The following is a 26,929-nucleotide window of genomic DNA, read 5'->3' as shown; positions in this document are numbered from 1 at the left end:
CTTCTAAAGGTTCCAGAGTTTTCCAGTTTTCAAATAAAAACACCATTCATCTTTCCATTTATTTTTCTTCATTTTCCGTTTTATTTATCTTCAGTCTATTTAAAAAAAAAATCATACAAAATCATGTTTATCATTCTAAAACGGCGAATTCTTCAAATGTATAAAGTACCCAGGAATGGGAAGTATCAAAAACATGATTTTAAATATCTGCCGAATACACTTATACATTGAGAAGTCGCAATTAAATTTTTTTTTATTTTGGGAAAGGATTTGTTGGGGAACCTATTGCAATATGGATTTCATGGTCCATGTGAACCATGTGGCGAGGGGTATTGTATGGATGTGTCTGTCTGGCTGTCTGTATATGTGTGAGGATTTTCAATAAACACAAAATTTATGTTGCTCTGGGAAAGGAGGGAAAATACTAAATCGAATCAATTGCATTTGCCAGCATATTCAAAAATAAAAAAAAATATATAGTTGTACACAAAATCCTAAATATAATATTATTGTTGTTGTATATTTATACGATTTTCTTTTTATATATTTTATTTTATTTTGTGCAAAATTAAATAAAATAAATTGAATATTATTAAGCCTTTGAAATTAAACAAATAATACAGGCATGGTCTATACTCTCATTACTCCTTTTTGGATCGGTGAGAAGACCTAAATCAAATTGCATCTTAGGCCTTGGCAAAGGAAGTAAAATTTCCATTTCGTTGTCACTGTCTTTATAGCTTAACTATATTAAAAAAAAAAAATAATTAAAATAATAATTATGTTTTTTTTTGTTTTCTGTCATATACTGTGTGTTCTCTTGGTAATTTATTTTAAATTAAAAATTATTTGATAAGTATTCGTGTTACTTTTTTGTATTGTTTTTTTTTCTCCTAAAAAATCTAAGATTGTTGTATGCCATCATATTGGTTTGTCCTTGCTTTGTTTGTTGGGTTATCGTATATGTTTGTGTGTAGGGTCTGTGATTACTATTTGTTTTAAAAATATTGTTTTTTTTTTTTTGTTTTGTTTTGATTATCTCAATTATCACTGTACTCTAACTCTATTTCGATTCTTATTCTCTGCCTTTCATAAGTAGTCCGATTTCCATTTTTTTTGTGTTTGTCTATCTCTAGGTTGGTTTTTGTTTATCCTGGCGGTCCCTGGTTTGTCCGTTTCTGGTTTTTTGTGAATTAATGTTTCTGATTTTTATTTTTGTTGATTTTTTGTTTCAAAAATTTCTTTCGTTTTATTTTATCTCTTCCATAATTAAGCTTTGTGTTCTCTTTTTTTTTGTTTAATTTTACTTTACAAACTATAAATAACTAACTAATTTTATACTTAAGAATTTGAGTTTTGTGCTTCTTCATTGCCCTCCTCGATTTTGGCCTCCCAACTAATGCCTAGGCCTCTAGGCATTCGGGTGGTATAAACCAAGAGAAGAAACCTATTTATGGATAATTTATGTCTGAAATTTTGTTTGTTGATTGGTATGGGCATGGATTGAAGGTTGTTCTGGTGGTTTTGGGGGAGGTGGTTGTGAGGATATTCGAAGTTTTTGTTCGTTTAAATTATAAGTGAATCTTAAGCGTTTGTAATATTTTACTGTACTATAATCTAATTGGACTTGTCCTCTTTTGATTCTTCAGATTCTTTTGATTCCTCGGATTCCTTTGATTCAGCTTCGGGTTTTTTGCTTTCATTGGATTTTTCCTCTTCAGTGGCGGAATTGTCTTCGATTTTCTTAGCAATTTGGGCTTCGGGTTTCTTCTCTTCCTCGGGCTTGAGTGCTGGGGCGGGAAGGGCTGCGGCAGCTTCGGCTTTAATGGGCTCGGCAGGGGCTGCGGGAGCTTCATCGATTTTCTTGGCCTCGGCTTGTTTCAATTCTTCTTTGGGTTTGGATTCTTCGGCGGCAAGGGGTTGAGCAAGTTCTTCAGGTTTCTTTTCAGCAGCTGGTGCTGGGGCCGATTCCAAGGGCTTAGCTTCGGAGGCTTCGGGTTTGGGTTCTTCTGGCTTGGCAGCTTCAATGGGCAAGGCCTTAACTTCGGGTACAACTACAGCTTCGACGGGAGCAGCAGCGGCCACAACTTCGGATTTCTCATCAGTGGTACGTTCTTGGCGTGCTGGAATTTCTTCGGCTTTCTTCTCTTCAGCAGCTGGGGCTGATTTGTCTTCTTCTTTCTTGATAGCTGGTGCAGGTTCCGACACTGAGAGTTCTTCTTTCTTTTGTTCTGATACCAAACCGGATTTACCTTCGGGTATTACATCTTGGACAGCAGGGGCTACAGCTTCAGCTACTGGCTTAGATTCTTCAGCAACGGCAGCTGGAGCAGCTACAACGGGTAGGGCTTTAGCTTCTTCCACAACCTCTTCACTGCGTGTTTGTTTCTCAGCGGGGGCAGCTGCTGGCAATTCTGGTTTCTTTTCTTCTTCTTTTTTGATTTCTTCCTTCTTTTCCTCTTTAATTTCTTCTTGTTTTTCTGGCAAAGCTATGGGCAATTCTGCTGCAGGGGCTGAGGCGGCTGGCAAAGGACTTGCTGCGTCTAATGGAGCTGCTGGCGCTACAGCTGCTGGTTTCTTTTCCTCTTCAAGTGTTCTCGATTCGGGTTTTACTTCATCAACTTTTTGTACAACTTCAGGTTTTACTTCGGGCACTACTACTGATTCGGCAGCAACGGGTGTTACTTCTTCATCCGGCACGGGTAAAGCAAAAGCGCTCACCAAAAGGACGGATAATATGACTAATTGGAACTTCATGCTGTAATGAAAGAGAGAGAGAGAGATGAAGACAATTGTAAATTTAGGAGATATATATTGGAGATTTAAATAAAGTGATCAATAAAAAATGGAATATTGAAGAAAATTAAATAAATTGGAATATTGAAATTAAAATGTTCCAAAACTCACTAGGTTTTGTAGACATTAGCATTTGGCCTTTTTATTATTGGCGCCATTATCACAATCATTTTTAAAGGAAATACGTTATTAATATCAACAATTTCTGTTTTGACATTTCATCAATAAATTTGTAATATGAAATTTTACAATTATTTATTAGCAAAATTTTCCCAGTAGTAGATGGTAACAGTAGGAATGTTAACAATTTTTTATTGATTATTTTCAAATATTTGTTTTATTTCCGACCCCTTAAACAAATGTTATATACATTTTTTCATATAAGTTTTTAATCGCAGATTTTTTACATTAAGCCAGTAAATAATATTCCACAACCTTTAACATTCACTATGATGTTGAAGATTTTTGTGGTTAACATCATTAATTCCATGCTGTTTTTTTTTTTTAATTCAACAAAAACATTAATTCAATCGATAGTTTTTGTGATATTCACAATTGGTGACGACAACGACGACAGAGGTCAAGCATGATGATATCGTCAAATGTCGAAGAAGAACAAAAATTTGCATATCTGCAGGTTGCTTGCCACAAACTTGTCGAGATGACTTAACAACATAGCATTTAAATATTTAGAAAAAAAAATACTAAGCAAGTCTAATCATTGTCATGAGTTACAATGGCATAACATTTACCATTTTTTGCGAAAATTTAGACAAAAAAAAATTAAAACAACAATTATGCAATGACAATAATTGCGCAGAAGTTTATCAAAAAACAACAGAGTCACCACAAAACCCAGGGGCTTGTCCTCTAACAAGTGATGGGCGATTTTGCAACATCGTAACCATCATTATTACATTACGTTGTTACTAGTATTACATGTATACTTAATAAGCTGTCCGTCTTAATTAGTATTCCGCATCAAATGACAAAAAAAAGATGATGATAGAGGGAGTGTGTCGGTCATGGTGATGTTGAGAGTTGAACCTGCCATAGTGAAAAAAAACAAGAATCTGCTGATGATTCGTGTTAATTCGATTAAACGTTTGTCGTCACCCGTCACCTAATTGAAATGTTTGTAAATTGAATGAGTGGTCAGCGGCCACACATAGTCATTGCTTTCACCCGCACCGAATAGTTCTCTGAGTCCTACTTTGAATGGCGGAAGCTTTTTTGTATAAAAAAAAAAATCATCACTTTTTGTGATCTCTTCTCATTGTTCGCGGAAGATCTTTCCAGAATAAATTCTACTTATATATCACCTCATAAACTCATGGGGCAACAAGTTTAAGTTCAACGTCTCCCAACATCTCTTGTCATCTTCAACCTGGTAACCATCGTATATGGGAGGCATAATGTACAACATTTTGGATATGGTACTTTTTATGAGTTTTTTTTCGCTATATAAATTAAGAAAAATATTTTTATTTGTAAATTATATTTATGAATTGAGCAAATATTATTATACAGACAATTTTGCTAAGTGGAAATAATACTTAAATCTCATAATGCTTTGACAACAATGTGTAATAAAACCATAATTGTAGATAAATTTGTTTATAGCCATAATTGATGGATTTATGCGTTGGCCACACCCAGAACTATCAGCAATAATGTTTCTTAAATATCATTATAGTTAGACCATGGTTACATGATAATTAGCTTTCTTTGTTTTCTAATATTTGATGGAATCCCTAAGACTTAGTAGAGGGGAACAGTAGGAATCCTAACAGCCTAGTAATTGGGTACAAGAGGAATATAATTCTTTATTTTTGTTCCAATAAGAGTAAATACGAACAGTAGCAACTTAAGACGTGTCTCCTCTGTTAGTTAAATGTTAACAGTAATAATTGTAAAAATTTTACTAAAATTTAATGGTTTAACTATATTACGTATTAAAATATATTGCCATTCTATAATATGTACTCAGATAAGGTTAGTTAAAGTAGAAGCCCGTTTTTCAGGCTCACTTTGACTATTCGGTCCATTGTTATACCACAGTGGTGAAGTTTTCTCTTTTTACAGAGGGCTGTCCTATTCCATGTTTAGCTCAATGACTTCGTTTTTAGCGGCGTCCGAAAGATTTTTTACATTATGTTGAAACCATTTCGAGAAGCTTTGAAATACTCACTAAGCCACCGCTAAAAAAACAGTCACTAAACTACTGCCGAAATTCGAATTATTTTAAGTTCGGCCTAAACTGTAATTAAACCCATGAGGCGTTGTAGCAAGGTGGGTATGCCAATCATTGCACGATGGTGGTTTCCGTACCCTGATTATGATTAAAGATTATTTCCAAAATAGCCATGCGATATATATCCCACGAATATAAAAAAAAAAATTTGTCTTATCAAATGGTGAAGCCCAAAATCTATTTTCATTTTAATCTTCTACATAGTAGGTTAGGTCGAGCTTCTTTAATTAATTGATTGAAAATATACAAACTAATATTGAACATAAATATAGTGTATACTAATTTTTAAAATTAAAAAAGAAAAAAATCAAATAAACATTTGTATAGTAGAAGGGGACAGTAGGAATCTCGATTTGTACCATTGTGTTTGTATATAGAACATATAGACTTTCTAATGACTTTCTGATATTGAAAAATTCTCTAAATTCTAAATAAAAATTCTAATCTCTTTGGCGTATTTTTTTTATAGTAAAAGGGTACAAAAGCAATCTCGCTTTTTTATAAGGTCTATTAACAAAATTCCCATTTTAACATTGTCCATAAATATGGAATGACTTTCTGGTATTGAAAAATTTCAGACATTTGTAGTGCTTTGTTGTTTTTTAACCTCTATGACGCCTTTTGTTATAATAGAGGAGGATAGGAGGAATCTCGCCTTTTTATAAGGTCTTTTAAAAAATTCTAATTTTAACATGTAGACTTTTTTTTTATATTTTATTTACCATTTTCTAATGACATGCGTAGTGCTTTTTTTAACTCTTTGACGCATTTCTGTATAGTAGAAGGGGACAGTAGGAATCTCACCTTCTTATAAGGTCTATTAAAAAATCCCATTGTCCATAAATATGGAACATATAGACTTTCTAATGACTTTCTAATTTCTGATGCTTTGACTTTTTAACCTGTTTGACGTCTTTTTGTATTGTAGAAGGGGACAATAGGAATCTAGCTTTATAATAAGGTATATTAAAAAAATTCCCATTTTAATATTGTCCATAGTTATAGAACATATAGGCTTTCTAATGACTTTCTCATATTGAAAATATTCAGTTATGTCTATTGCTTTAACTTGTTAAACTCTTTGACGCCTTTTTCGCATAGCTTCTATACAAAATATTAATTGAAATGATTTTAAAGGATTTTTGTTTACCGTCTAGCAAACTCTAATAAACAATATTTTTTCCTATTTAATAATGACCATATAAATATGGATCATACAATTTTTTAAAAGAAATTTATTATTTTGCATTTCATCTCATTGGTCGATTATTTTTTTATAGTAGGTAAGGTCTGTAGGAAACTCGCTTTATTAATTGATTAATTACAATTTGACCATCTAATAGTGTACATAAATATAGCACATGATCATTTTCAAAAACCTTCTCCTTCAATTTACAGATATTGGCATATGCTTGTTATATTATTCCCTCTTAAATTTTATATAGTAGATAGGAACAGTAGGAATCTCGCTTTATTAAATGATCTATTTCCATGTAAAATTGTCCCTAATATAGAACATATAGTTTCTCAAATGAGCTTTTGTTTTGTAAAATTGTATATATGTGTATTCCTTTGACTTATTTAAACTGTTTGACATCTTTTTCGCGACGAATTAATGATTTTTTTTGTATACCGTCTAACATCTTCTCATAAACAGTAGCTTTTCCCATTTAATATTGGTTATAATACATATATGTAATCAGCTTTAAGGGAAATATATTGTTTTGCGTTTCAGTTTCTTGGCCTATTATTTCTTTATAGTAGTTTACGCCAGTAGGAAACCAGCTGATTGTTTGATTAAAAATTGTCAATCTAATATAGTACAAAAATATAGCACAGTATTCCTATTTTTCAAACGACTTTCCCTTTAAAGTTTTATTATTATTTTATTTATTAATGTATTAATCTATATAGTAGATAGGGACAGTAGGAATCCCGCTTTATTAAGATCTAGTAACAAATTTCCATCTAACTGTGTCCTCTAATATAGAAAAAATAGATTTTGAAATGACCTGAATAGAAAAAATCGGCAACAAATAATAAAATTAATTAAAAACTATATAATTTTTTAAAAATAAAAATGAGTAAAATTTGTCAACTAAACCATGGCCCTTTTTTCAGTGTGGTGCTGAAATATTGCAAACACATGTATTGCTTTGACTTTTTTAACCTTTCTGGCGTCATTTTTGCGTAGTTTGTATACAAACTAAAAATCGAATTTATTTTGAAGATTTTTTGTTTACGGTCTAGCAACCTCTCAAAAAAAGTAGTTTCTTTTAAATAAATAGAAAAAATTCTTATCTTTGAAAACAATATCAAAAAAAGTTCTAGTGGCTGTGAACCGCTGAATAGATCAATAGAACTAGTTCGAATTTAAACGTACTTCGTTTTTGTATAAATAATATGGAAAAAATAAGGAAATTAGTATTTTATAGTATAAATAACCGTGATATTTTTACAAAAAATAAAAAACGAATAAAAAAATTCGCATAAAAATTGTTTCAAATTAATAAAATTCCAAAAAACACATACATTTTGATAACCCTGAGGCTATAGTATGACAGCTTCTTCATCTACTACGAGTAAAGTGATTATCATAATAATTCTCACAAAAAATTGATTTTAATTCTAAAACAAAGTTCGAGTGAAAAAACAAATTGATATGGAATTGTTTTAAATTAAATTGCAAATAGAAATACCCTATTGTTTGTATAAGAAATTATCATAATTATATCATTATAGTCAATTTCTATGCATATATTTATTATGGCGTTTCGATGAACGCGCTTAAATCCCAACAATCATTTTATGATAAATGTATCAAACAAAACTGCGGCAAATGAATGATCAAGCTACCAACTAATCAAATGACTAAACCGGCAGATACATACGTACATATATAGAGAATGGTCAGACATACGTTCTAATAATAATAGCCTATAATTTACATATAAATTAGGTTAATAGGTTTTTGGTCGTGGGTTTAGCCATGGTATTTTATGAATTATCAGTAGTTATGGTTGTGGACTTTTTCTATCTCATATCATTACTGCTGGTATTGATAATTTCTGTTGTCATTTAAATTTGACTGATTTACATTTATTTTCTAATAGCCCATGTGGTTTTTTTATCTGGAGATTTTTCAATTAGAGCCTCATTAGTTTAAATGTCAATAAAAATAATTTACGTTGCTGCCATAACTTTCTTTAGGCCAGATATTTAAGTACCAAAAAAAAACCTGAATCTAATTTAGATGCATTGTATAAATACGGAAGATTGAAAGCAAACAAAAAAAAGAAAGCTTGCATTACTATCTGTGAGATTAGAAAGTGAAAATTTTCTGAAAAATTTCCATGCATGAATATTTTTTTGAAGACTTATTGATTGTGGAATATTTAAAATGGAATTAATTATTTAATGGATCTTTCGACCCATTAATGGGGAATTTCGGTCATATTTGAATTTATAGAATTATGATTTAAAAATTTATCAAAGAACAATTAAAAAATGTAAGTATGTATATTTTTTATTCGCCAAGTTTAGTACACAAAGAATTATTTGATTTTTGTTTAATTTCAATATATTTTTCAAAATTTTTTTGTGTAGGGAAAATTTTTTAAAACAAAATATTTTAAAAATAATAATATGTACATATTGTACTCGTACTTTCTTTATGTGATTAATTAATGCATGGTTAATTCGTATTGTAGCTAATTGTAAGATTAAAAATTTTCCAATCAAAGTCTTAATTGAGTTTTAAAAAATATTCATTTAAAAATTTAAGTGATTCAACAAATTTTTTAAATGAAACAAAAGTATATCACAACAATTAATGGTATCAATTAATTTATTAATTGATACTAACATTTCTGTGATTAAAGACATTTCAATTAAAAAATTAATTGGATCAATTAATTTCGTAATTTAATCAGAAAAAAAAAATTTTTGTGTGCAACTGAAATTAGAATGAGGTGGACCGAAGTACTGTCTTATTTTCTTAAATACTTTGTACATTCAATTTAATAAAATTATATTGTTTTTATTTTTATAGAAGTTTCGAAACATTTTATGATTTTATTATTTTGCCTTTTTTGGATCGAAAATTTTTTAGTAGACGGGATTAGTAGGAATCTCGCAGTATTAATAGACTTTCAATTAAGTTTTTAATTGATACTATCATCGCTGTGATTAAAGAAATTTCAATTAAAAAATTAAATGGGTCAATTAATTTCGTGATTGAATCAGAAAATTTTTTTTTGTGAACTAAAATTAGAATGAGATGGATGGATGCACTGTCTTATTTTTTAAAATACTTTATGTATTCAATTGATTAAAATTATATTCTTTTTATTTTTTTAGGGATTTCGAAACATTTTATGATTTTATTATATTGCCTTTTTTTGGATCGAAAATTTATAGTAGATGGGTTCAGTAGGAATCTCGCATTATTAGTACGGGGAATAAAACTAATTTTATAAATACGATAATGTGTATAAATATTGAATATATGAATTAGAATGAGGTGAGAAGTTCACCAATGTGGTATCACAATGGACTGAATAGTCTAAGTGAGCCTGATACATCGGGCTGCCACCTAACCTAACCTAGAATGAGGTGGACTTGTGTACTGTCTTATTTCCCTAAATACTTTATATGTTCAATTAGTTAAAAGTATGTTCTTTTTATTTTTATATACATTTCGAAACACTTTATAGTGTTATTATTTTGCCCGGTAGGAAAACCTTTGTGGTTAGTACTCAACTTCCTTTTATTTATACTATAAATAAATAAATAATTATTTTGACTTTTTTGGGTTGAATATTTTTTATAGTAGATATGGACAGTAGGAATCTCACAGTATTAGTACAGGGGACAAAACTAATATTATAATATGATAAAGTGCTTAAATATAGAATATATGAATTAGAATGAGATAGACTGATACATTGTCTTATTTTGTTAAATACTTTATATGTTCAATTAATAATAATTAATAATTGTATAGTAGATGGGTCAGTGGGAATCTCGCATTATTAGTATGGTTAATAAAACTACTTTTATAAATATGATAAAATGTATAAATATAGAATATATGAATTGCAATGAGATGGGCTAATGCACTGTCTTGTTTTCATAAATACTTTATGTGTTCAATTAATTATATTCTTTTTATTTTCATATAATATTCGAAAAACTTTATAATGTTATTATTTGGCCGGCTCAAACACTTTTGTAGTTAGTACCCAACATTCTTTTATTATTTATATCCATAATATATTATGGTTATAAATAATATAAATGACTAAATAATTATTGTGTCGTTTTTTGAATCAAAAATTTTATAGTAGATTGGTTCAGTAGGAATCTCGCAGTAGTAGTATGGAGAATAAAACTAATTTTACAACTATGATAAAATGTATAAATATAGAATATATGAATTGCAATGAGATGGGCTAATGCACTGTCTTATTTTTATAAATACTTTATGTGTTCAATTAATTATGTTCTTTTTAGTTTTATATAATATTCGAAAAACTTTATAATGTTATTATTTGCCAGGCTCAAACACTTTTGTGGTTGGTACCCAACAGTTTTTATTATTTATATCCATAATTTATTATGGTTATAAATAATATAAATGACTAAATAATTATTGTGCCGTTTTTTGCATCGAAAATTTTATAGTAGATGGGTTCAGTAGGAATCTCGCAGTATTAGTATGGAGAATAAAACTAATTTTATAAATATGATATGATGCGTATAAATATAAAATATATAAATTAGAATGAGATGGGCTGATGCATTGTCTTATTTTCTTAAATACTTTATGTGTTCAATTAACTAAAATTATATTATTTTTATTTTTTTATAAATTTCGAAACATTTTATAATGTTATTATTTTGCCCGGTTTGTAGTCAATATCCAAAATTCTTTTATAAAATTTATTATAAATACTGTAAATAAATAAATAATTATTTTGCCTTTTGCTTGCATCGAATATTTTTTGTAGTAGATGGGATCAGTAGGAATCTCGGAGTATTAGTACGGGGAATAAAACTAATTTTATAAATATGATATGATGTGTATAAATATAGAATATATAAATTGGAATGATGTGGACTGACGCATTGTCTTATTTTCTTAATAATTAAAATTATGTTCTTTTTATTTTTATAAAACTTTCGAAAAAATTTATGTTATTTATTGTTCTGTAAATTTAGTTTTCTAAAATTAAATATGTCTCAACTTTCCTATTAGGCCAACATTTTTTCCTATGTAGAATGGACTTATTCTTAACAGAATAATCATTATCCATTCCATAAGATTTAATTGAATATCTAGAACAGAGGGTATAAACATTTAAGGAAATAATTTTATAAAGATTTATGAAATAATAAAACCCCTACTCGAAAACCTTTAACATTTCATTTAAATCTATTTTATATATCCTAGCCAAGATAAGGCCAAGTTGAATATGGCCACTAAGCTATGTCCTAGTGCATTCAATGTAAATGTGCCTTATCACAAATCTAGCTTCTATGAAAGTCATCAGAAAGCAAACAAACCGACATAATGCAATCCTTTATGAATTGATAAAAAACATTTTCAAGTACTTCCTATGCGAGATAGATGATACTCGGGTGTGTAGTATGTGTACACCAAGAAGAGAAACCAGCAAGACTGGCATTCAGGCGGACAAATCAATTCTACTGAAGAAAGACGAACTTATATCCTCAAGAAACAAGTTTATGAAATTTCTTAACTTATTTCTTTATACAAAAGAAATTGTCGTCCATGCCGTTTTTTTATTTTTCTCTTCCAAGATTTAGAAAAAGTCATTGTCCGTTCATCATCATGGCCAGCCATAAAGGCCTAATGCATCCATTCCAACCCATGTATAGATGCAGGAACAGGCTTTTATTGATTATTTAATTTTGCCTCTTTGAGATGATGGTCTTTGAGTAGAGTGAGTGTGTCGTCTTCTCGGTGGCTCAATGTTTAGTAAGCTTATGAGGTATAAGGTGCTTTTAGAAGACATAAATCCTTGGCCAAATGTTTCACCCCCGGTACCCCATGCAACATCCATAAAGGCTATCCATCGGTTGGTATGAAAAAACTAAAAACGGAACAGGTTTCAATGGCTTGCAAGTGGGTTTGTAAGAGCTTGCAATGAAATAAAGAGGACAATAAAAAAAGTTGATATTATATAACGGTTCATTGGTTATCATGTTTCCTTCTTTGGATGACTTGGTCTTCGCAAAAAAAGAGTTGTCTACATACAGGCTTGAAACTGGAAAATATTAATCTGGCTAATGCGAACAAGTTTTTCAAACCATGGAGGATTCTTAAAAAATGTAATGAAATAAATTTTTTATTTAATGCCGGTTTTTTCTAATTTTGAAATAAAAACAGTCTTAAAGGTGGATATTCATAGGTCGGTGAATAACTCTTGCTTTGAATGTTTTAAAGAAATTGTGATTTTTCATTTATGCTTGTGGAAAAAATTTTCTTAAAACTCTAATAAGGTTAAATTAAAAACAAAAATATATTTATATATAATTTTTAACAAAACATTAAATTTTTAAAGAGCTGGGATTACCAATGAGTGTGAATACCCCTTGTGGTATTTAAGTAAACAATCTTAAAGGTGGATATTCATATGCCGTTAAGTGTGAATACTCCTTGCTTTGAACGTTTTGAAGAAAATTTTCAGATTTCTTTTATGTTATTGGAAAAAATGTTCATAAATCTTTAATAAGGTGTTGCTAAATAAATAATATATATTTATATATAATTTTTTAAAAAATTAAATTTTTAAAAGAGCTTGGTTTACCGGTGAGTGTGAATACCCCTTGAGTTGTTCAAGTAAACAAGGTGAATACTCATTTGCCTTTGCTTTAAATGTTCTGAAGAAAATTGTGAGTTTTTTATTTATTTATTATTTAATTTATTATAATTACAAATTACTATACTATATATTTATATGGGCACTAGCAACTAGAGGCTATCGGCCTAAGTTGAGTTTTCATTTATGCTTTTCGAAGTGTGAACGCAAAATTTTTTATGAAATTTCTCTATGAAAAAAATATATATTTTCCATTTTTAACAAGCATTACATTTTGAATTACTGGTGAGTGTGAATCCCCCTTGTGTTGTTCAAGTATACCGAAAATCATGAAAAATTGCTTGCAACGAGCATTTATGCCATATGCAAAGCAATACTTTATACATGGAAATAATGACTTACCGTCACTAGAATGTTTAGGTTCGATTTTCAAGAGTACTGTCATGCGGGAAACACATTTGTTGTTTTATTTTTGGCACAAGTACATTGTTTGGTCATTTCTCATCCTTGCTTACAAGTAGGACATATCCTCACAAAAAACAGAAACACCATTTCCTTTGAAATGTAATTGCTTACCAATTTTCAACATCAAGTTACCTCCAAGATTATTTTGTAATGACAGCTTTTCTTTACAATTTTTTCTTTACACGATTTTTTTAAATTTAATCTTTGTGTGCGATGACAAACTAGTGATACCTGTCAAGCTAGTACTAAAAGTGGTACTAAATGGTACTAATGGTACTAAAATTATACAAAATAGTAAGATTTTAGTACTGCCACATTATTCTTCCAATATTTCTTCATAATCAATTTCTTCTATTGTTCTCCGATTTACCAACATTTGTTATCAAGTAAGAATCGTGTATTTAATTTATCGATATCGGGTCGGAGGACCTCCTTCTTGCCCAATTTATTCGTAAATCAACTCAAGTAGCCCATAAAATAATCGGAGAGCACGTGTTAATAAGAGGGAGGGAGAGAGAGAGATAGAGAAGTTCACCATATGCGATATCGCAATGGACTTGTTAATTTAAAGGCCATATGGATCGGTAAAAAGGTATAGCCCAAGAGTTACACTACTTCTACCCTAATTGTCCTTACGCCCAAATTATAGTGGCATCCGAAAAAGTTGCTAATTAATAATTACTTCATGGATCCTGAACACAAAACTACAGCGCAGTTGTTCATATTTTGCAAACATTTTTAATTTTTTTTCCTTTTATTACAATCGCCATAGGTGTATAGAAAATAGTACTAAAATCGTACGAAAGAGTACAAGTATAATTTAATGCTCATAGGTTGCCACATTCTTTACAAATTAATTTTTTCCGATTTAATAACGGAGGGGGTAGAATAGGATACCATGGATAACGGATATAAGAAACTCAGAAAAATTCACAATTTTTGTTTCTTATATGCGTTTTTTCCTTATATGCAATTATTGTTAACAAGAAAAAGAGGGTATGGTGTTTTTAATGACTTTTTATGTGAATGATTTTCTTATATGAGATGTGCTTATATCCGTTACCAACTGTATCTAGTTTTCCGATATCTCGTCGTTAAGTGGGATTTCCCTTTTCTAAAATAATCAACTCAAGTCTTTCAACTGCCTTAAACTTTTTCTAGGAATACTGACCATCGACTCAGAAAAACTCTTTACCGATGTACTGACCTAGCAATAGGCTATTTAGTTCCCAGCAAAAAAAAGCGTCGCCAAAAAAGTAGTGAAAATATGCTTGTTGGATCCGGAAGTGGTGCCAAATTGACGCAGAAGCGATGAATTTAACATGGGCTTGTCATAGGTTGGGTGTCTACCATTTCAACAGCCACTGCACTGAATTTGCATCACTTCCCAAGGTGTGAGGCGAATTCAGTGTTTTGGATGTGAATTAAGAAATTTTTTGATATTTTGACAAATAAATATTTTTTAAATTTTTTTATGATTTTTTATGCATTATAACGCTTGTCTGGAACGTTTGTCATCAAATATTTTCAAAAATTCGCAATTTTTCGAGAAATGATTTAGAATTTTTTTCGGCTAAATTTAAATAATTTGTACCATTTTATTAATTCTTACTCTGTTTTTTACCGATTTGAAACAATGAAATTTTAAATTTCCAATTAAAAATATGAAAAAATCGAGTTATGAAAAAATTGACTAAAATGAATTTCCTGTGCAGTAAAAATAAATAACATCTTTTAGAGGGCATTTTTGGAAGTTCTTTTAAAGTTTTGCCTTGGGAAGAACTTCCAAATTTTTTTGCTGGTTTATAATAGGGTGAGGGTTGGAGATCTTACCCTTACTAAAAAATCTACTCAAGGTCTTTATTTGTTTTTAATTTTCTAGAAGGATGAATGGTATTTGTATTGAATTTTTATTAAAAAATTAAATTATTTAAATTAAATTTGTTAAGGAAAATTTGTTCCAAAAAAGAGATCCCACCATCAAAAACTAACACATTTTTTGTTGTTTAAGAAATTTTCATATTTTGAAGGAAAAAAATTGAAATTAAAAATTTCTAAAATTTCTTTAGCCCCATATGAAGTTCAAGACAGGCTCAATTTAAGTAAGGTTGACTGATTTTAGGAACTTATGAACACAATTTAAAAACAATTCAATTGTTTTAAAAAAAGGGACTATTTTGTGTGAATTTAAAATTAAGTAAAACTGTGTACTTGTAAAAAATTAAATTATTTAAATTAAATTTGTTAAGGAAAATTTGTTCCAACAAAGTGATTCCACCATCAAAAACTAACACATTTTTTTGTTGTTTAAGAAAATTTCATATTTTGAAGGAAAAAAAAATTAAATTAAAAATTTTTAAATTTTCTTTAGCCCCATATGAAGTTCAAGAGAGACTCAATTAAAGTAAGTTTGACTGATTTTAGGAATTTATGAACACAATTTAAAAACGATTCAATCGTTTTTAAAAAAGGGACTATTTTGTGCGAATTTAAAATTAAGTAAAACTGTGTATTTGTAAAAAATTAAATTATTTAAATTAAATTTGTTAAGGAAAATTTGTTCCAAAAAAGTGATCCCACCATCAAAAACTAACACATTTTTTGTTGTTTAACAAAATTTCATATTTTGAAGGAAAAACATTGAAATTAAAAATTTTTAAATTTTCTTTAGCCCCATATGAAGTTGAAGACAGGCACAATTTAAGTAAAGTTGACTGATTTTAGGAACTTATGAACACAATTTAAAAACGATTCAATCGTTTTTTAAAAAGGGACTATTTTGTGCGAATTTAAAATTAAGTAAAACTGTGACTTTGTTTGTATTAAACGTTTTTTTTTTCAGTTTTAGTTAATTGAATTAAAAATTGAACAAAAATCAATAAATTTTCTTGAATTAAAATAAGGTTAAAACGATTAAAGAAAATTTCGTTGTTTATTTTTTAAGGATAAGCAATATAAAAATGTCACAAAATCTCGGTTTTTAATTAATTTTTTTTTAATTCTTCATCGATTAAATAAATCACCTCACGAACAATACTATGCTATGCGATCTATCCTAATATTATTTCAAAAAAAAAAAATCTTTCTCAAATCCTCACGCTTCTAGAATTTCAAAACACTTGTGCTATCTTTCCAATATCTCGAACGAAATAAAAATTAAAAAAAAAATTGTGTAGAAAGGAATCATAAACAAAAGTAATATAATATTCCAACTATGTGGCATATATAAACAATTGATTATTGTTAATTGATAAATTTCCGATTCTGTGCAAATACCGGCGAATAAGAATGAGAGAAAAAGCATATACTAGAAATGACAATACAATCGCATGTCTACAGAATAATTAATTATTGGCAAAACGTTTATTAACAATATCGTCTTGTTTTTTTTTTGAATTTTCTCAATCGTTTTTGTAACTATTATTCCTTTGGAGAAAAAAAAAACTAAACGAAAATACCTTTAAATATTTCCATGGCAGACAGTTAGATTAACATGCAATAATTACATAAATTTATTGATAATGTTTTTGTGTTACCCTTAAACCAGTTTAACTAATGCCAATCCATATTAACTGACACCTCAAGATTGCCATAGGGCGGCCATAACATAAATCGGCAAATTATAGTAATTAATTCCATGTTTTGCCATGTGATTTTGAAATTGTGAGGGTTTTGGAAAATAAGTGGAATATGTGACAAACTTGTAATTTATTATGGAAATTTTAAATGGTTTGTTTTCGTTAAACACAAGCTAATGATTTCTTCAGATAAATGTGATTAGAGAAGGGTATATATGCGGCATTAGAATGGTCTTCTTTTTTTTGGATTACGGTATGATATGACATATCAGCAGTGATTTAGGCCTTAAAACCCGATATACGGCAAAAATAGTAAACTGTTTTATGCTAAAAAAGAACTACCTTGTGGCTATATTGAACTAAATTGTATTTTTTTTTGAGATTTTCATAGTGCGTTGTTAACAATTTCCATTTTTAGATTTTTAACTACCTACACCCAAAAAAAAGTGAACCCACCGTGGAAGAAAATGTAGGTTTATTTTAGAAAATTTTAACTAAAATAGTTTTCTAATTGCAACATGTTACAATGAAGTTAATACTTTTTGTCAAATTGAAGAAAAATTATTATAAATAATTAATTTTTTCTGTAATTTAAGAAAATTTCATATGTTCAAAGAAAATATTGGATTTAAAAATTGTTAAAATGTCTTTAGCGCTGTACGAAGTTCAAGACAGTTACAATTTTAGCAAAATTTATTCATTTGAGAGACTTATGAACTCAATTTTAGCAGACTTCTGCCATTTTAGGAAAATATGAACTATTTAATTTTTTAGTAAAATTGTGCACTATATTTGTATACAACTTTTTTTTTCTTATTTTTAGTTCGCGTCATTAAAGTTAGCAAAAAATTATTCATATAAGGAACAATTACTCATATTGTGCAAAATTTAACTAAAATCAACTTGTAGGTGGTTCAAATAATGCACGCTATTTATCTAAATTTAAAATTATTTATTTTTAGAAATTGATAGCAATAATTTGAAAATGTAAAAATTGAAGTGAAAAAATAATTTGACAAAAAACACAAAACAAATTAGATTTAAAAAATCAAATTTAAAAACGAGTGTCGCCACAAAATAATCTTCATGAACTAAAATAAAGTTTAGTTGGCATTAGAGCCCCTTTTTTTTTGGGTGTACATGGTAGAAATTACAACTTCTCATAAAAGAAAAAAAGAACGAAATAAAAGAAAAAATTATTGGCGTCAAATCATAATCATTTTAAACGTTCTAACTATTTTTGGAAATCGTACGAATTTGTTCTTCTGTTTCCGTTTGCAGCGAATTTATTTTTGTGCCCATAGTTATTTAATTTTTGTTTTGTTTAGAGATGCTTGAGATAAGGAAATTTGCATTAGTCTGTGGACATTTTTTTTAATTATAAAATTAAATTAAAGCAAATATTTTTTTTTGCAATAAAAGTAAGTAAAATTTAGCATCCGTTTAACGACAGCCTTATCGACTCAGAATCATCTCCTGAGTCAATATTTTCTTGGCCTGTAGTTTTATCGGATTTCCATGAGAGACGTATACCATTCAAATAGAGCCCCCATGCATATATGTATCGCATGATTTTCCTAAACAAATTTATTTTTCCCTGATTAGGATTTAGGTCATCATTATCCCAGATTTTGCCATTTCTGTCGTACAAAAATATATTTTTGCCAGTGTAGCTATGTTTTTATTTTGTTTATTTTTTTATCTGTTTATTTTTTGTCGCACAATTTTCTCAAATAGGTTTATTTTCATTAGGGTTTAGGGTATTATAGTGTCCCTTTTCTTTCCCTCTAGTTGATTACCTATCATTCATATTTTATAAAAAATAATATTCTACAAAAAAATATATATTTCCAATGTACCTTTTGCTTTTAGTTTATTTTTTTATGTGTACGACTACCACACATGCTTCTAAAATGTTTACATTTTTTTGTTGACTTCTGTTTTGGCTTAATTTCCATCATTTTTTTGTGGGCTGCGCATGCGCTCTTAATAACTGGATTGACGTGTGTGTAACACGAAGAAAAGATAAAATTGATTACAAGATCAATGTCAAGTTCAAGTAGTGTTTTCGATGGGCATATTGTATGCGGTGAAACAAACCCAGCATAAAATTTTGTTCAAAATAAATTTGCCTAGTTTAGGAGAGAATTTTATAGTTACATTTTGAACAATTGCGATATCAGAGGCGAGATATAGTGGCAACCCGCTATTTTAGGCTCATTTAGACTACTATTCTATCAATTAGTGCAGCCCGATTTTATGTTTTGCCCAAAGACAATGGGCCCCCTTGTAATAATGAAGTCTAAACGGCGTGTTACATTGCGGTGAAATTAGAGAAGCTTTGAGGCTAGATATAGTGCCAACCCGCTATCAGAGGCTAGATATAGTGCCAACCCGCTATTTTAGGCTCATCTAGACTACTCAGTCCGTTACGAAACCACAAGTCATGAATTTCTATTCTATCAATTAGTGCAGCTAGGTTTTATGTTTTGCTCAAAGACAATGGGTCTCCTTTTAATAACGAAGTCTGAACGGCGTGTTACATTACGGTGAAATTAGAGAAGCTTTGAAGCACCCAGAAATGTCACCGGAAATACTGAGAAGAGATAATCCTCCGCTGAAAAACTTTTTGATACTCGGCTAAAGTTGGGATTGAACCTACGGCCCTTTGTATACAAGGCGGACATGCTAACCATTGCAGCACGGTTGGTGGTACTACAGTTGGTGTTGTTTTCACCAGTTTTATTGAATGGGGGTAAAACACCGCTGAAAAAACTTTTTCGGTTGAAGCTGGGATTAAACCCATAGCCCTTTGGCAAGCAAATCATTGCACCACGGTGATATCACAGTTGGTGAACTTATCTCAAATTCTATCTATTAGCCGAGTGTTACTCACAGGGTTGATACGTTGACACTTTTGTGCTTTTTTTGACACATTTCGACTGCCATAACCACCGCGGCACGACCACGAGCCATTTGGTACTTTTTCATCACAATTTCTCTATATAGAGTTAATCTGCCCTAAATTTGAACATTTCTCAGATATCAACTCAAATCTAAAAATTATAAAAAGCGGATATTAAAGAAATAAACATATTCCCAAATGAGAATATAGAAATAAAATTTTGTCAACATTTTCTATAGAAATATAAATTTGTCAAAATTTTCTATAGAAATAAAATTTTGACAAAATTTTCTATAGAAATAAAATTTTGACAAAATTTTCTTAGAAATAAAATTTTGACAAAATTTCCTATAGAAATAAATTTTTGACAAAATTTTCTATAGAAATAAAATTTTTCACAAAATTTTCTATAGAAATAAAATTTTGACCAAATTTTCTTTAGAAATAAAATTTTGACATTTTCTATAGAAATAAAATTTTGACAAATTTTTCTATAGAAATAAAATTTTGACAAAATTTTCTATAGAAATAACATTTTGATAAAATTTTCTATAGAAATAAAATTTTCTAAAGGAATCAAATTTTGTCAACATTTTCTATAGAAATAATATTTTGACAAAATTTCCTATAGAAATAAATTTTTTACAAAATTTTCTATAGAATTAAAATTTTGTCAAAATTTTCTATAGAAATAAATTTTTGACAAAATTTTCTATAGAAATAAAATTTTTGCGAAATTTTCTATAGAAATAAATTTTTGACAAAATTTTCTATAGAAATAAAATTTTTACAAAATTTCCTATAGAAATAAATTTTTTACAAAATTTTCTATAGAAATAAAATTTTGACAAAATTTTCTATAGAAATAAAATTTTGACATTTTCTATAGAAATAATATTTTGACAAAATTTTCTATAGAAATAAAATTTTGACAAAATTTTCTTAGAAATAAAATTTTGACAAAATTTCCTATAGAAATAAATTTTTGACAAAATTTTCTATAGAAATAAAATTTTTCACAAAATTTTCTATAGAAACACAATTTTGACAAAATTTTCTTAGAAATAAATTTTTGACTACTTTTTCTATACAAATAATATTTTGACAAAATTTTCTATAGAAATAATATTTTGACAAAATTTTCTTCAGAAATAAATTTTTGACAAAATTTTCTATAGAAATAGAAATTTGACAAAATTTTCTATAGAAATAAAATTTTGACAAAATTTTCTATAGAAATAAAATTTTGACAAAATTTTCTTAGAAATAAAATTTTGAAAAAAATTTTCTTAGAAATAAAATGTTGACAAAATTTTCTATAGAAATAAATTTTTGACAAAATTTTCTATAGAAATAAATTTTTGACAAAATTTTCTATAGAAATAAAACTTTGACAAAATTTTCTATAGAAATAACATTTTGTCAAAATTTTCTATAGAAATAAATTATTGACAAAATTTTCTAAAGAAATAAAATTTTGACCGAATTTTTTTTAGAAATAAAATTTTGATAAAATTTTCTATAGAAATAAAATTTTTACAAATTTTTCTTTAGAAATAAAATTTTGACAAAATTTTCTATAGAAAAAAAAAATTGGCAAAATTTTCTATAGAAATAAAATTTTGACAACATTTTCTAAACAAATAAAATGTTGACAAAATTTTCTATAGAAATACAATTTTGACAAATTTTTCTATAGAAATAAAATTTTGACAAAATTTTCTATAGAAATAAAAAGTTGACAAAATTTTCTATAGAAATAACTTTTTGCAAAATATGTTATTCGTTTAATTTGATGTTATGTAATTTTAGCACTTTTTGGCTTCGAAAAGTACATTTTTAGTACTTTTTTGTCAACATCATTTATCATCCCTGCTTACCCTATATTTGAAACCATTTGAGTTGAGATGAGAGATAAACCACCGGTGAACAAATTTTTTTGGACCTTAGCTGGGATAGAACTCATGAATTGTGGCACGCTAAATTTTGTACTACCTTATTGTCTTTGTTAAGAGCACATGTGTACGTTTTACTAAATGCGCTTGATATAGAGTAGAATGGATTTTCTTCTAGAATCGCTTTTCGTTTGTTAAAGTCTCGATCATTAGACTACACCGAAAAAAAATCCATAGTTAATTTAACTTATTTTTATTGCAAAAAAAAATATTTGTTTGTAGTTAAATTTTATTATTTATTTTTTGAAATTTTCCACAGCCCAATGAAATTTTCCTTTTGTTAAATATGTCTCAAATATTTTATGAACTAAACGTGGGTACAAAGTTCAATGACCGTACACATAAGTTCAATATGAATTAAAGCAGATGATAATTTTCGTACGATTCCCAAAAATAGTAAGAATGAAATACGGTGTGGTTAAAATGGCCATGATTTGGCACCAAAAATTTTCTTCTTTACTTTTAGTACATTTTTTTTCCTCTATGAGAGGATGTAATTTCGTGAGCTGCAGTTAAAAAGTACAACAGGACATTAAGTTTTCCTGGTTTTAACAACGCTTGGTGGAAATCTCGAAATTTCGAGTACAATTTATATCACTTTTCGTACGAGTTAGTACATTCTTCCTATAAAACAGTTAACTTTTTTTCGGTGTACAAAAAGATGCAGAAGTATAACTCTGATCGTTTCTAATGATCATGATTGATGATTTCATGATCAAAATTTAAAATTAAAAATCTCGAAACTCGAAAAGATAATGTAAAAAAATTTGCTGAATTATTCCAAATTAATTTAATCGTTTCAAAGTATTTCGAATATATTTTTCACAAGGTATAGAAAAATGAATATCGGAAATACCTCCCAAATGTGTTAAATATCAATAATTAAGTGGGTTTAACGTAGTGGTACTATGTAGCCGATTCTGCATGACTTTCTTACTCTTACTTAATTTTTTTAAATATAGTTTTCTATGTGTTAGAAATTTATAATAAATCTCTAATTCTTTATTTTTGTGGATTCTTCAATAACATTTATAACTTTTATAAATACTAAATTTAGATTATTTAAACCATTTTCTATATTTATTTAATTATAAATTTTCATTTGCATTTGGAACAAATTAATTTTGATTTTTTCGTGTTAAATCTTAAACCAGCAAAACAAAATATTTTCCCTATTCATTTGGTATTAAATTTTTTTGGTATTAAATTTTATATCTTAATACAATTTTTTTGTCTTTAGCTTGTATTGTATTTGTTTAATTATTAATTTTCATTTGCATTTTGAATATTTTTTTTTGTATTTTAAATCAAAAACATCTTTTATTTTAGATGTAATAGGTATTAATAAAAATTGAAGCTAAACAATTCTCTATTAATTAATAGCAAATAGTTTTATTATTATTTTTTATTTGATTTTCGGACTTTCTTATATATGTAAATAATAATTTCTTTTTAAATTTTTCTTCCATTATTTTATTATTAAAATAATGTTCTAGAATATTTCCAAAAATTCTAAATCAACACTTTCTTAAAATATTCCATTTTTGTTAGACACTATTTTCTTTCGATTATCTCGAATTAGTATATATGATATTTAGCATAAAACTTACCTTAAAAATTGCACTTTACTGTTTGAATTTAGTAAAATTTATCAAAAAATCTTTGTATTTAATTACAAAGATTTGAGAACAACAAAAAAATATCACAATTTATTTTCAAGAGTTTTCTTTTAATGCACCTTCTTGTTTAGCACTAAGAATGTTCCTTTTTGAGCTCTTTCAATTAAACACTAGAGTAAATGGAATGCCTTTTTTTCAATAAATCAGATTTTTTTTATTTAAATAAATTATTTAGTGGCTTGTGGAGAGTTTGTTGTATGTATTGTTTAAAGATGCCGTTTGTTGCGTTGCACTGCTGCTGCGGTCAGTTACAAAAAGCACTATGAACGGTTGCAATGATGCTCAACAGCTTTTATATCCCTTTCTGTGGTGAATAAAGAACAAAACTCACACACACACGCACTGAGATTGGTATGGTGTATGAAAGAGTATCTGTGTGTTCATTGTATGATGTTGTTCTTCTGCGGCGAGTGATATTGTTTGGATTTGTGTATGTGTGTGATAATGGACTACTAACATTTGTGGCTCGTTTATGTGGGTCTTCTTAATTGGAATTGGAAAGATAAATGCATGTTTTATCTTCTGTTAGTTTAACATATAAGTCTCTCTTTAAGTCTGAGAGTTGGAAAGTCATATATGTAGTTATAAATATGTGAGGAGTATACACACAAATTCAACATAGAACATTGAAATGATTTTTTTTTCTGCTTCCACACACTCATCTATGGATATGTGTGAGAGAGAAATAGTATTTTAAATTTATACCTGTTATACTCGCCTAAGCGTTTATGTTCTAATGACCACTGTAAATCGTAGCACTGACTAGACCTTAAACATAGATACGATTAACAGCATTGTTGAATTTATTGATTGGTGTGTGTATATTTTTTGTATTTCTTTTTTATATGGTCGATCTTTTAACATTTCGCTCTCTTACTGTCCTCTGTCTGTTAGGTTTTTATTTAATTCAATTTCTAATCTGATTTTTTTTGTGTTAATGTATGTTCAGATTTAAAAGACCGGTAATTCAACACATTTAGATTAGCCGGAGGCATTCTGTATTAGAAGGTGGTGAATTTTTTTTATTGCTTTTCTTTTGCAAAAGAAGAATGTAGGAAAAATAAATTTAACTTGAATAATATCATTATTTATAAGGTTTACAAAAATATATTTTTCTTAATATTTTTCTGCAAATAATATTGTTTTTTGTCCTTTATATGAAAAAAAAAATTTTTTTCATAAATAATTATAAAAAAATATATAAAAATGGGGAAATGTTTTTTTCACACTAAACAGATGCATATACAAGAAGAATATAGGAAAATTAATTCAAATTAAATTTAATAATATCATTATTTATAAGGTTTAAAAACATAAATATTTTTATGTTTTCTGCAATTAATATTTTTAGTTTTGTCCTTTACATAAAAAATATTTTTTTTTGCATAAATAATTATAAAAAAATATCTAAAAAATGGGACTTTTTTCAACCCAAACAGACGCATATGTAAGTCATTAAAATGTAGCGAGGTAGATTTAAAGTCGTTTTTATAGGTTTTGTAGAGAAATAATTATAGAAAAATCGTATGTATTATATTTTTTTCCTTTATATATGCAGGGTTCTAACAATAAATATATATTTTTATAGAACTTTATGAGATAAATAGTTTTCAGTTTTGCCTTTTATATATTTAAAAAAAAAATATTTTTTCAAAAATAATTTGAATATATTTTTTCAAAAATAATCATAACAAAACATAATAAAAAAGGGGAAATTTTAGTTTCACATTAAACAGACGCATATGTAAGTAATTAAAACGTAGCGTTGTTTTTATAGGTCTTTTAGAGAAATAATTATAGAAAATTCGAATGTACTAAATTTTTGTCCTTTATATACGCAGGGTTCTAAAAAAAATATATATTTTTATAGGACTTTATGGGACAGTTTTGTCTTTTATATAAGAAAACAATATTTTTTTCTAAAATAATTGTAAAAAAAAAAATATGTTATACTTGCAAATTTTTTTCACGCAAAAGAATCCAAATGTATGCAATTAAAAAGTAGCAAAAAACATCAAAACCATATATTGGTCAGGGTATAATAACTTTAATGTGCCAAAAACTGCATACCAGAAATATTGATTTTAGACTCTATAAAGTATATAACAATCGATTCAGAATCACCTCGTGAGTCGACCTCGCCTTTGAATCACCATCTGAGTCGATCTTGCCTTTGGTGTCCGTCCGTATGTCCATGTATTTGTTATTCGTAGTTTATTGACCGATTTTGATGAAATTTGGTATATGACATTTTTTTGGCACATCGAATTTTGACAAAATTTTCTATAGAAATAAAACTTTGACAAATTTTTCTATAGAAATAAAATTTTGAGAAAAAATTGTATAGAAATATAATTTTGAGAAATTTTCTATAGAAATAAAACTTATTTTCTATAAATAACTAAGTTTCGTCTTAGATTAAATTTAGATATAGCTCCCATATATATGTATCGCCCGATTTCGTTAAATGGGGTCAGATTGAGCTTCTTTACTAACCGATGTGCGTGCAATTTCGCACAACGTAATCTAATTCATCATCCTTCAAGGATGCAAAATTTCATCAAAATCGGTTCAGATTTAGATATAGCACCCATACATATGTATTGCCCGATTTTACAAAATTTGGCCATAACACCACGGTTGCCACAGTTGGTAGAATTCTACCCAAAATGGTAGTTTTTTTACAGTTTGGTTAAATTCTTTATGTTTTGGTAGATTTTGCAAAATATTATCTTAGTAGAAGAGGAATATTCCTCCCCTTCTTGATGTTTTGGTAGATTTTGCAAAATATTCCTCCTCTACTAAAAAGTACTTCACAAATTTGCTCAAGAAAAAAAATTTGAAGAACATTTTATATAGAAAAAAAATTTTGACACAAATTCTATAGAAATCAAAATCTATAAAAATCTATATTTGAAAAAATTTCTATAGAAATAAAAATTTCACAAAAATTCTATAGAAATAAAAATTTGACAACATTTTCTACAGTAATAAAATTTTGAAAAAAAAAAAATTCTATAGAAATAACATTTTGACAAAATTTTCTATAGAAATAAAACTTGGACAAAAAATTTCTATATAAATAAAATGTTGACAAAAATTTTCTATAGAAATAAAATGTTGAAACAATTTTCTATAGAAATAAAATTTTGGCAACATTTTCTATAGCAATACAATTTTTACAAAATTTTCTTTTCTATAGCAATAAAATTTTGGCAACATTTTGGCAACTTGGACAAAATTTTCTATATAAATAAAATGTTGACAAAAATTTTCTATAGAAATAAAATGTTGACAAAAATTTCTATAGAAATAAAATTTTGGCAATATTTTCTATAGCAATAAAATTTTGACAACATTTTTTTATAGAAATAACATTTTGGCAACATTTTCTATAGCAATAAAAATTTGGCAACATTTTCTATAGCAATAAAATGTTGACAAGATTTT

The 26,929-nt window shown here is 28.0% G+C and overlaps 2 protein-coding genes across 2 annotated transcripts in view; one reads left to right on the top strand and one right to left on the bottom strand.

The window, feature by feature from the left end:
* The window catches only part of S6KL (ribosomal protein S6 kinase like), a 192,500-nt gene that overhangs the window by 75,818 nt on the left and 89,753 nt on the right, over positions 1-26,929 (top strand). The gene's annotated exons all lie outside the window — the stretch shown is intronic.
* Positions 52-23,745, bottom strand: bnb (bangles and beads). The gene is made up of 2 exons (XM_075302251.1): positions 23,411-23,745; positions 52-2,758 (listed from the first exon to the last, which is right to left on the bottom strand). Exon 2 carries the CDS (start codon positions 2,755-2,757, stop codon positions 1,618-1,620), a length of 1,140 nt encoding a protein of 379 aa, XP_075158366.1. The 5' UTR covers position 2,758; positions 23,411-23,745; the 3' UTR covers positions 52-1,617.

The sequence above is a fragment of the Haematobia irritans genome, chromosome 3, assembly GCF_050003625.1.
Source record: "Haematobia irritans isolate KBUSLIRL chromosome 3, ASM5000362v1, whole genome shotgun sequence".
Taxonomy (NCBI): domain Eukaryota; kingdom Metazoa; phylum Arthropoda; class Insecta; order Diptera; family Muscidae; genus Haematobia; species Haematobia irritans.
The sequence above is the reverse complement of the archived record's forward strand: the minus strand, read 5'-3'. Positions and strand labels throughout refer to the sequence as shown.

Bases quoted from the DNA above. Each gene is read 5' to 3' on its own strand.
- bnb (XM_075302251.1), bottom strand. From the start codon at position 2,757: ATGAAGTTCCAATTAGTCATATTATCCGTCCTTTTGGTGAGCGCTTTT.